Genomic DNA, 12,330 nt, shown 5'->3' with positions numbered 1-12,330 from the left:
TTCTGCCACTCTCAGTGGTTCAGCTATCTTTCATGTGTGCAGTCAGAAGGGACTTTAAAAAGCAAACAGAACACTATGTGAAATTAAAACAGTGGGAACAATGCAGTAAAACAGAATATGTGGTTGCTCTTGTTTCACGAGCTTGACAGCAGATCCAAAAGTCAGAGCTAGTTATCTGCTACTCTGTTCCACTGGTATTGATGTTAGTATGCTGCTTCATTTATTTTTTGAAAGGTTATAGGGGCTTGAGTCTCCAGCTGCCTTTCAGTGCTTTTTCAATGCAGCATGTTCATCTTTTTTCGATGCCGCACAGAGGGTGAAGAACAAAAACAAAAAAACCACCCACCCCAACAACAAAAAAAGCCACCACACAAGTTTGCCATACAGTACTGCAGCGTTACCGCTGTTGACAGGTCCAGTCTAATCTGTCTGTAGCAGAAGACTTTCTGTCTAAAATATTAAATTCTGTTCTGCACTATTAGTATAAATTTTCCAGATGGATTACACTATGGATAAATACTAGGGAAAAAAAAGGTGAAACAATTGCAAATAAAGTAACAGCTGAAATTCTGAAATCTGGGATAACTGCCAAATAGGTCCATTAAATAGACAGGGGAAGGGTGTTAAATCAGGCTGTGAAATGGAAATGATTTTAAAAACCAAGTAAATAAATAAGGCTGTACTGCATTTTGATCCACGCCATACCTGACAAACAAGTTTTCAAAATGCAGTTATCATTTTTGTAGTGGAGGAATCCGCCACATTTCTATACATTGGCTGGATCTCTGCAATTATTCAGTATGTAAAATATTTCTGGTTCCTTGTCTCTTGACAGTAGAGGTCCAGTTGACAGTACCTCTGTCTACACTACCTGTCTCGACAGTAGAGGTATGGGATTAGCAGTCAAAACACCTGGCACCAAACAGGTAGTGATTTAATATGGGGGGCGGGGGGAAGGAGGTAGTAGACTGAAAGAGTCAAGGTCCCATTCACGTAACTGTTTACTTCCACCTTAAGTCTCATGGGATTGGCTCCGTTCAAAGAGACAACAGCAGCATAAACTACACAACACAAATTAACCTGGCAGATATAGAGAACCTTAAAAACAAACTTGAGATCTGTATTAACTCAACCCGGAGCAAGCTCTGCAGCCTACCCTTAGAAACTTTTGCTGAAGAAAGGAAATTGTATTAACACACAAGTGTATGTAACTAAAAAAGCCATGCATCTTGGCTTCCCAGTATCTAGTTGCTAACTGGTTGGCTTTTAAGGTTAAGCTAAACAGTACATTAAATCTTTCTAGCTGTATTTCTAGGACAGCATATAGCCCATGCACCCCATAGTCAAAAATAGGAAAGGTGGGGTAAAGCATTCTTCTGGAAGTAAAGTTTTTTTTTGTTTGTACAGCATCATCAGTGTAGCCTGAGCTCTGTCCTTTCTCAGGACTATTGATAATTGGCTTCCTTACCCAATTTGTCACTTAAGAACTTGGATTTTGCTCAACAACGTTATAGAAAAACTTCTATTTATGCTCACAAAATAAGTTTTCAGTTTTAATCACAGACCACTAAATGTTCTGTGATTGACCCTGTGTGGAGGAAAGTAACTGTCATGCATTCACATACTAACCTTTGGATTTCTGTTTTTACCTTTAAATGAATACAATTTTCTCCATCACAAATTAATACAAAAAGGAAAACACCATATGCTTTCACCTTCAGTCCTGTACATTTCTACACAGGATTTTAACTCTTCTTACTGAGTATATGATTTACATTTTAAACTTCTTTAATTTATACCACGCCACCTTCATATAAAGCTCCAATGCTTCCTAATTTAGATATGTGCAGGCATCTCATTTGCTGCCTTAAAGTTAAGTTGTACATCTCTTCAGAGAGCTGTTCCAAAGGACTTCCAGATACCTAATGTTGGTAAATAGTCATTGTTGCTTCTTTACAATGTTTTTTTCAGGCTTTAAAAGACCAGCCTTCTCTAGAAAACTGCTTTCCTGGTTTAAATGCCTGTTCCTCCATCTACTAGCCTGCATACTAGATCGGTACTCCCCACTGTCCCCATCATCTCTTCTGGCGCTCACAAGCATGGTGGGCAGAGCTGGTCAGGCAGCAGGCCTGCCTCGCTTAGCCTGTTACTGGCCCAGTTTTCTCAAACCTGGCAACCAGACCACTGCACCACAAAAGGTTAGAGCACTTTGATCTCAGCTGCTGGCTGCTGGAGGCTGTGCTTTCTTTGAAGCATTTTTACCATCATCTGTACATAATCTAAATCAACATTCCAGAGTCTGCAGGCTTCCCCCATCCATTTGCTGCTTACAGATTTCCAGACGGCTGAAACAGGCACTCTTGCAAAGTATAAAATAGGAAAATGTGTTAGTTGGGAGGCTGTGGTCTGCAAAAAAGTGAAAGAACACCTTTGCCAGACACAGCGTAAAAAGGATTCTGGCCTTTTATTTAGGCCTGCATGGCATTCTGACAAAACACTGATTTAGATATTTCTTATTTAAACAAAACAAACAAATGAAAAACCAACCACACTCACTTGAATACTGGTTGGGTTTAAAAATTACCAATCCTAACAAAATCACTGTGGCAAATAAAACAACTTCACTAGAATTTTCTGTTGGGAAGAAGACAAGGTACTGCATTTCCCTTAGAAATGGTAGGTGTTTCTAATGTAAGTCCGTATAAACCAGATAAATCCATATTGACCACATGCTAAAAATGTTGCCAAACAAGTTCTCCAACAGCAAAATGGAAGGTACAAGAGCCATGAAACAGCCTCTTTTAAACAAACTGATGATTATTTAAAAAAAAAAAACACCAATCAAACCACTAACCTGTAGCTTTAATTTAATATTATTCTACATACTGAATTATGCAGAACTTTGGCAAATAAAACACCACATGACCAGCTACTGTATTCAGTGTAATGCGATTTAAGGAAAATTTAGTGCCATGTGGCTGCATGCATGCTCAACGCAGCCTGTGAGAATTACGAACCGGTGCAACAGTGTAGACCAGTGTGTTCTGATGTTGCCAGTACAGATACATGTCAGCTATCAAAACTTAAAGTAACCATCTAATCATTTCACAATGTAAAAGGTATTAGCTGTGTTGCTTTTTGTCCTACTGCTCAAAGTTTTAGTAGTACTGAACAACTGCAATATTGGATTTGCACAAAGCAACTGTTCAGTAGCGTACAATAGATAATAGCTGTTACAGGGCCCGTAGGTAAAGCAAGCTAATGAGTGCCTTGATGGAATCCAATGGAGCAGAGTGCTTATAAGTGAACACCTACATTTTGTTTTAAAAAAAGTATTCTTAGCTGTTTAGTTATGCATTCTGTTGGCATAATAAAAGTACTTGAAAAAGTATCCCACCTGCAGTCACAGTTTCAGTGTCATAGTGCCAGTTAAATTCACTGAATTAAATATTTTTTTGAAGCCAAATAAATTGCAAGTCTTGCAGTGCTCAAGGTAATTGGTTATTACATAGCTCATCTGATCTGTTTTAACCTTTGGGCTGCCATAATGTATATTTTTCCACACAGTCGGTGCAAGGGAATACCATTGCCATTGATTGAATTCCAGATAACAAATACCTCCTCCATGGTTACATATGGGTATGTGACAAAAAGTGATTGTAAAGCTTTCCTAAGTAGACTGAAAGAATATAGACAAAAATTGTTTTCAGATTTGGATTTTATATACATTATACATACTTCAGAGCATTCACAATATTACATTTTCTTTCAGACCCACTTATGCTACTGCTGCAGCAAAAGGCAAAGCACAGACTGTTGCATACTCTGTGAAGAGCAATTTACACTACCTGTAGATTGATTTTGTTATACTTGTACCAGACAGGAATGGTTAGTAGGAGGCTAAATCCTGCTACGGAAAACTAAGGAAGCATTAAGGGTGGTGAAGTTTATCAATATTGTTGTGTAGTTACGCAACGGAGAACGAAAGAACAAAAGCCTAGGTTCCAAATCTGTTAAGATCTTCAACAGAAGCAGCTTACTAGCAAGACAAGAAGTTCTTATTGTTACTGGAACAGTCCTTACTCAGCAAAAGGATCCCAGGAAATGCCTGTTTATAGCAGGTCCAAAACAAACTAATGTCAGAGGCTTTTCTTTTATTACTATGATTCAGCATAATCAAAGTCTTGCTGAATAAGAGATACCATATACCTACTGCCACTCCATCATGGGAAACAACACAATTGACTGCCTCTTCTAATTATTAAATAAGAATTTATATTTTGGTAATGATCTAATGTTTATCTAAAACTTGCTGTTACTATTTAATGTGACGTTTTTCTTCTCCACTTAGAATATTATTGAATTTTCTTAAACTTACCATTGCTCATTTTGTAAAAGAGACATTTCTATCACTGCATTTATGCTTATCCATTAAAATAACTATTTTTGTCATCTTCCAAACTCAGCAGTACTGCAATCAGTTATCTACGCTTTAGAGTAACACTCAAAAATCGTCATTTGTTTATCAATTAACTGCTACTTCATCACATTCACAGTGGTGCCCCTCACTCGGAAGCAGTATTAGTTGACTAATCTTTGCTGAATTTGACACACAAACTGACATGACCTGCATGTCAGTCAGTGTTAATTCTTCACTACAGAAAAGTTGATTGACAGCTAAGGAATATTTTGTTACTGCAGTTTCAGAAATGCAAGTATTCAGAAAACTTGCCGATTAAAGGGGTGTCTAGTACTAAAAAGAATATTGTATTAACCCAAATCGAAGTTATGAGGAAGTTCTGCAAGTAGCTTGAAAGAGCCAAGCATTATTAGAGTTGTTTGTTGGGCCTGTAACACTCTTGAACAGGAGTTCTGTGGGGAGATCTGGACTAAACTGACCTATGCCGTGCCTTTCAGTTACCTGGTTGTCAGGAATATGTACGTGCTTATTTTCTCCAAGTGTTTTTGGGATTCTCCAACATGGATTATGGTAAGTGCAAAGTGTAATAATAAGAGAAACTAGGACTTTTTATTTTCCCTTGCTTAACTGTTAGTTGAGTTAAGTAACAAAGGATGAATGAGGAACCTAACTGCATCAAGGCTTAGCACTGAAATGTTTCTTTTAAAAAGAGATACCCTGATGAGTTCTGCCTTTTGGAAAGCATAAGAACAGTCACTTTTTTTTTTTTTTTTTTTTTTTTTTTTTTTTTAGTGAATGAGATCATAGGAAGAGATATGTCACAGATCTCGGTGTCACATGGAACAGCAGTGGCCAGCCAGTCAGCACCTACGTGTCCTGGTTCTCTGGAGACAAGAATACCTGATGGAATCCAGTAACAGATAAGCTTACAACTCAACATCCATGAAAACTTATTTCTTCATCCTCTTTCTCTTTAGACTCTACTGTGCTTCCAACTCTGTGGCCTTTATGAACTGGAACAGTGGATCCTTGCAAAGCCCTTTTAGTGGGTTACATTTTTGATGTAGAGACAGAGCAATTTTAATTATAGTTCCTCAGATGCTGTAAAGAGACTTCATAAAATGGACACACAAAACCTACACCAGATATTTTAACTGTTTTAAAGTTACAAACAAGCTTTGCTTTTTGCATTTAAATAGAATACTTTTATATTGTAAGTGCTTCAGATGTGTGGAGATGTTAGTTTGCTCTTATAATATTCACAGTACTGAATGTGGAAAAAGATTTAATACACATCTTCAGTGTCCTGCTTTCCCTTAGAGATAGTATAGTTTGTAACTGATGATTTGTAATACCTTTTGGTCATTTTGGAAAGCCTTTAAAGCTTCTATTGTTTAATTTTTTTTAATATGATCTTCCAGTGGCAAATCATACCTGTCGTCTGAAGCCAACGCCATGGAAGCCATTGTGTATACAAATACTGTAGTGTTTTCTTTCTTAGATTCATAGGAAGCAAAGCCAAATATAGATCTGCACTTGTTTATAAACTGAAAATGTTACTTGATAGGCTGCAAAAAGACCATTCCATCATGAAAGTGTTGGGATAAAAATGACATTCCAAAATTTAACTTTTATAACTTTGTGGATAATCTTCCTGTTCTTTATTAGCACAGGCTCCTCTTGAAATCGCTTTTTCTTAGAAAGTTATATTTGTAATCAAATTTGAGCAGTAGGATTTTAAATTAAAGAACAGCAACATCAAAGCCATGTTAGATACAGGAGAAATTTTAGTATGTGCTGAGGATCTAAGTGTTCCTGTTATCCCTACAGAATATGGTTTTGAAATCACCAGTTCAGTGGCATTCAAGTTTTCCATGCAATAAATCATTTAATCACATCTGTATCTGTACACGTGACCATGCCACTTGGAAGTCCTAAGGAGATGACAATTACCGGTCCTTAAATTTAGGCTCCTTATAAACATCAGTTTGCTAAAATTAGTAATTAGGTAGTATAATTTGCCCATATTTAATTGTAAACCTTTGAAGCAGATACTACCAAAGAAATACAGAAGATTCATAGCAGCAGTAAACCTTATGCTCTGCTCAAAGGATGCATTTCCCTTACCCACATAATCTGATATGTTTGAAACAACCTGTTTACATAGTTATTAAAAACCTCAGGCCTCTATGATTAGAAGTCTAGGAGAGGATCTGAAACTGCCTGCTTAGGCCACAAACATTTCCCTCCCGCAGAAGACACTGTCGTTTACAAAGCTTTCTGATATGGAACATACAGGGTACAACAGTCAGCAAAATAAGTTCAGAAATCAGAACCTCAAAATGTTTAAGATGTTGGTTTTAGTTCCTCATTTGGGTGAGCCATGATACTCTCATGAAAATTAAGAGGAAACACACTCAAAAGATCTTAAATACAGACAGTGTATTTGCACTGAAACAAGACAATTAAGACAATTGTGGACATTTCAATGGTTTAATACATGTGGAAAATGTGCCTCTTTCTGTACAAAATTACTACAAACTCCTAAAATCACAATTAAATGGTCTGAAAGAGGATACCATTTCTGAATTATAATACCTGTAAGAGTAAAGAGATTCTACTGATGTTGCATTTTGGCAGACAACCATGGGGAAAACTTTCCATTGAGCCTTTTGCAGGCAAAACATAACATCTGAATTTAAGTCAGTGCCCAAGCAATACAATGAAAGTAGCTATAATCGCATCTTTGTAAGAGCTGAATCATGAACGTTTTAAAGAGACCATACGTTAAGCGGGTGAAATCATAACTCTTTATCATGTACTTCCTTTTAAGAGTACAGCCTAAGGCTACTGTCCTGATGTTTCATAGTTATTTCAAACAACGTAATGCAAGGCCACTATGTGCATGCTGGGAGTCTTAAGCATCCTTTTTGTGAATGTATCGTTCAATGGCACAAATCTTTAAATTTGCAAAAGAAAATTGGCAGGGCTGTAATCTGAAAAGTGTGATATCGTAATTGGCCCTCAGCGATGGTGCTTTACTCTGTCCTCTACTCCTTTACATTCAAGACCCTAGAAAAGGATTCACATGCTCAGAAGTACATCTACTCACATTTTTAACACTTAAAAAAACCAAAAAAACCCCACCCAAACAAAAAAAAAACCAACAAAAACTACACAACTGCAAACTATGTAATTGTCTTCAGACTGTGTGCTGGTGGCAGGGCATGTTCCAGTTTCCATTCATGTATTGGGTCTTTTGCTTTAACTGTTGTTTGTAGGAGAATTCTGACTTGAAAGCTTTTCATACTGTATGAGATTTATGCTCCTTTATCCTACTGGTACAGACTCTCCTTGCAAGTTCTCCAAGTAGCTGGAATTCACACTGTACCTAAAATATAGGAGCCCAAACAATCCAGAGTTGCTATGCACTAAGTTTTCTGATGCCTTTAAATACCTTGATGCCTGTAGACATAGAGACGCTTTCCTATTTAAAAATGAAATTAAAAAAATATAGCTTTGGATACTAAAGCAGTTTTGTATTTGCCTTGTAAAAGCTTCAATACAGGGGTCTTAATTTTATTTTAGCTTGTGTGATAACGTAGGTAAAGACTGTTAATCTTTTATAATTTTAGGATAGAAAAAGCACACAATCTCTATTGGACTATGCAAATTTAATTAAACAGAACCCAACAACTGTTGATCTTCTGTTGGCATCCACTTCCTTGCCCTTCAGTCCTTTCTCCTTCCCGAGTACTTTTCCCAAAACTTTTTAATAATTTAGATTATCCTGAAGGAAAGCCTTAATGATGAGGTAGCTTTTCTATAAGGAGGGTCAAAGATCAATGTTAAAAACAAAAGATTAAGGGGTAGTATATTAATCCGGGGGGGGGGGGGGGGGGGGGGGGGGGGCGGGCGCGGGGCGTGTTGGGGTGTGTGCGTGATTTCTGAAATTACCATAAACTAGCAATCTGAATTTCTGTAGTAAAACTTTCATGTTATCAGGAGAACTGCCATCCTTTTTAAACCAAAGAATGAAAATAACATGACAGTTTTGTTCTGATACAAAGCTTTGAAACTCTATTTTTGATACTCATAATGGATGTCATTCCTGGAGGTTCAGATAATCATTCAAATTGAAGTTTTATATTTAAAAATGTGGGGCATAAAAAGATTAAGTTCTAGATGTTTACAGAGCCTTGTATTGTAATTTCATGTACATTTTGTATTTTAAACATTTTTGTAAGTTATGGTTGCAGTGCTACTTGCAGAAATAAAGGGAAGAACTTGTATTTAGGCTCTTAAATCGTAGTGTTCAAATAAATAAAAAGAACGCAAATGTGTTGTCATTTATTTAAATCAAAGACCCAAATGAGAGCGGGAAGAAACTCCCTACTTGCAATGCAGTGGTAAACAGCTACGCTCAGTTGTGAGATATGAAGTGAGGGGCTTCTAATATTCCCCCTAGAAGAGCAGTGATTTTGAAGCGACGTGATAGAAGCTTGGGGCTCAACTTTAATCCAGCAGCAGTGAGCCTGTACATACGTAATGAATGATCAGCAGTGCCGACAGAGTATCAGTTTGCACAATAACTAGTGATTTCCTGTTTGCAAGTATTATTGTTTCAGTTAGACAATCACAAGATTATTTTGAGAAGTTATAACAGAAATTATTATTCAGGGAGTACATAATAAACTGTAACCATTCCTGAAAGGATACTATCAGAGGCAAGATGCAAGTTAAACTCTTTTAGAAATAGGTGTAAAATTCCTACAGCCTGAAGTATTTTCCAAATCTTGGCTGATCAAGCAGTACTGAGGGAAATGCCATTGGGAACAGTACAGTAGATTCAGGACTTAAAAATATTTTCAGTAGCACTAATATCACAGAGATGAAATACAAATTTTTATCTCCCTTACAGTTTTGTTGCAGGAATCCGTAGGTGTATTAAGGTACACAAGCATTCCAAACTCAATGCTGAAGCAAAAGCTCTGGTCTGTGGCTAGCAATGCACGCCTGCCTGAGAGAGAACAGGAGCAGCAATCACACAGTGATCTCCTGCTCTGCTCACACTGCATGGTGAGAACATGGGGCAGTTCAGGATTAGCCTCTTATTTAGAGCACATGTCTTGGCCAATGTTTTTATCTATAAATATAGCAGAAAGGGGTAGCTACAGTGCCAGTAACTGAATGCAAAGTAATTATATCCGAGTTCTACTAAAAATAGTACAAAGAGTTTGAAAGCTGTTCTGCATGTCTTCTAGTATGATTACCCAGTATATACCAACACTAGTAATAATCCATGGATTGACTGCGTATACTTTACTGTCAGGTCTCCTTTCTGATGCAAACAGGCTGAAGGCTGATTCACTAAGATTGCTAGGGTGGGAGAGACAACAGGAGATGCACTCACGCCCAGCCATTTCAGTCTGCGCGTGGCTAACCCTCAGCACTCACACTGACACCCGCATCTGCTGTATTGCAGAGAGGAGACTTTATTCCAGGCATTGTGAAAACATCACTGCTACCTCAGAAAACACTGTCTTATAATTTCAGGTAATCAGAGAGCAGAAATGTCTTGCTAGAGTCAGTTCCTTTAGAAAAGCAGTCAGAAGTTTCTGTTCATTTAGGACCCAAACCCAACGGAAGAGCTGGCAGAAATCAAGGCCTTTTAATTCTATTATTGTAGCTAGTATATCCTTACAATATTCCACAGCATTACTTGTGCTATCTGCTTCCCTCAGCTTGTTTCCAGACTTGTGTTCCTCTCCCTGCCGTCTCTCCCAGCCTAACTGAAAATACCACTCCATGCTTTGAATCCAGCACTTGCTCCACTGTAGTGAATTAGGTGAGGGTTGAGATCTTTTACAAATGGTCTCCCCTTCCCCCCAGCCTTGGCTTTAATTAGTTCACAAGAATAATATTCAATAACTAGCCACTGCTGTAGTGATTAAAATACGTAGGTATGTGAAAGGCCATTAAAAGCATAGACTCAGTCCAACATGGAAAAGAAGGGCTTCTAATATATTTAAATTCATGCCTAGTTTTGTATACAGACTTGTCTGTTGATGGAAGTTACCCCTGAACTTTATTCTGCCTCCTAAAAAGGATGTTTATCAGTCATTCTTAGCACACAAAACACATTGTCATTTGCCAAGATTCTCTAGGAAATGAAGCTTCTCTATTATTTTACAATAACATTTTGTTACCTTTGTTACCAGTGAAGCAATAGATATAGTACACTTGCTTTGCAAAGGCTTGTATGTACCATGAATTTTTGTTCTAGAAAAGATTGATCTGCTAGAAAATTCAAGCTATACAAGGTCTCTGAGCTGTTTCTGCAAATTCAGAATGAATATTTTGTGTTGGTTTATTAATTACTGTTTATTAGCTTTAAATATTGTCTGGAAACTGAAAACACTACCCCAAAAAACCCTTTACCTCTTCCTTACTGTCACTGTTGTGACATCTGCTGGTAAAAGCTGGGAGCGTGTTTTCAGTCTGTGCTTCCATTATGAGGGCTCTCCCTCAAAAAAAAAAAAAAAAAGCAAGCCATTGTACAACATTTCTCATTTGACACCTTTATTCATAAAAATACCTAGTTAAGTGCTGGTGCAATAGATGTATACCACAGAGAAATGCATACAGTCAAAGATACAAGAAAACTTCAATAGCTAATGCCTAAATAAGCCAAGCAGAAGTCACATCAAGCTGCCTGTGCATAGCTTAGCCTGTTACCTTCTGTGCACAGTTCATAATTTAGCCCTGACCTCTTAATACACTGCAGAAAGAGGTAACCCTTCCATAAAGAAACACTTGGAGCATCTCTCAGAAACCCAGTTGCATATACATGGTGATAACAAAACGCAAGCATTTAAGAGGAAAATAATAAAACTGATTGAGCAGAGCAAATAAGCAAAGAACAAACAGCCTCAGAGAGTCACTGTTTGGTTTTTTTTTTCCAGCAAGGCCACCTTCTGGTGCAAGGTCATTAATTAACAAACCCAATATTGTTAAAAGTAGGTTTTGTGACATCTAGAAAGCACAGGTACAGATCTTTCTCAAATCTCATTTGATACCTGCAGACTGCAGCCCTTGCAGCTTTATTTCAAAAGACGATGTTGCCATTCAACATTTCTTACAGAAAGGTTCACTGTGACAAAGCAAATAAAGACAAATATATTGACGATAAACACTTATACATGTAGGATCTGTGTTATCCACAAAGATGAAAGGCAACAAATGAAAGTTGGGTCTGGAAGAAATCAAAAAGATGGAAAATTCCTGAAAGTTGGACAAACTGATTCTCTTGGTAAGAGGGTGGGGAATGTGGGCTGAAGGGCCTGAAAATCATATAGGCAAGACAGTCTGAGAGTAATAAAGAGCAGCTGTGATCAAAGAGGTTCTGCCCCTTGCATCAAAAAGTTCCATGCCAACAAATAAGTCTCATAGTTCATAACGCACAGAATTGACAGTGAGTATTTGAACCCCAGATGCTACTTTTGAGTGTTTGATTGAGGTTTAGTCCCCCTGCCAGTCTTAATAATCAGACTCTGCTTTTGTTTCTAGTACTGACACAGTTCTATCCTCCCACCCACCCATACTCTTTCCTATCCACCTGACCTCTAGTCAGTCTGCTCTTTTCTGTAATTTGTGATCAATGTGTCAATTTTCAAAGAAAAGCGATGCATCTAAACAGGACTCAGACATTCATGAAAATATTGCTTGGGAATGCAGTGTTGGATAATCAGTGCTATCACATGAAATAAGTTGGAGGGAAAAGGGAGCAACTACTTTTAGAAGTTCTTTTGTCAGTGGAATGAGAAATGACTGATGACTTGGAAAGGTCTGTCCTTTAATAAAAAGCAGAGAAACAGACTTGAAAGTCTTGTCAGCTGGGAAGGCGAGTG

At 37.6% G+C, this 12,330-nt stretch overlaps 1 protein-coding gene across 4 annotated transcripts in view; it reads left to right on the top strand.

Moving 5' to 3' along the window:
• Window positions 1–8,759, top strand: part of NFATC3 (nuclear factor of activated T cells 3) — an 81,710-nt gene extending 72,951 nt beyond the window's left edge. For 2 of the 4 annotated variants that reach the window (XM_064459346.1, XM_064459344.1), the window contains one exon: window positions 5,213–8,759. In XM_064459346.1, coding sequence (XP_064315416.1) covers window positions 5,213–5,337 — 125 coding nt within the window. In that variant the 3' untranslated portion in view covers window positions 5,338–8,759. The other 2 variants (XM_064459345.1, XM_064459342.1) reach the window with 2 other exon arrangements.
• Window positions 8,760–12,330: the final 3,571 nt, after the last annotated feature.

Source organism: Phalacrocorax carbo, chromosome 8 (assembly GCF_963921805.1).
Source record: "Phalacrocorax carbo chromosome 8, bPhaCar2.1, whole genome shotgun sequence".
NCBI classification, from domain to species: Eukaryota; Metazoa; Chordata; class Aves; order Suliformes; family Phalacrocoracidae; genus Phalacrocorax; species Phalacrocorax carbo.
Note: the sequence above shows the minus strand (reverse complement) of the source record. Positions and strands in the feature narration are given on the sequence as shown.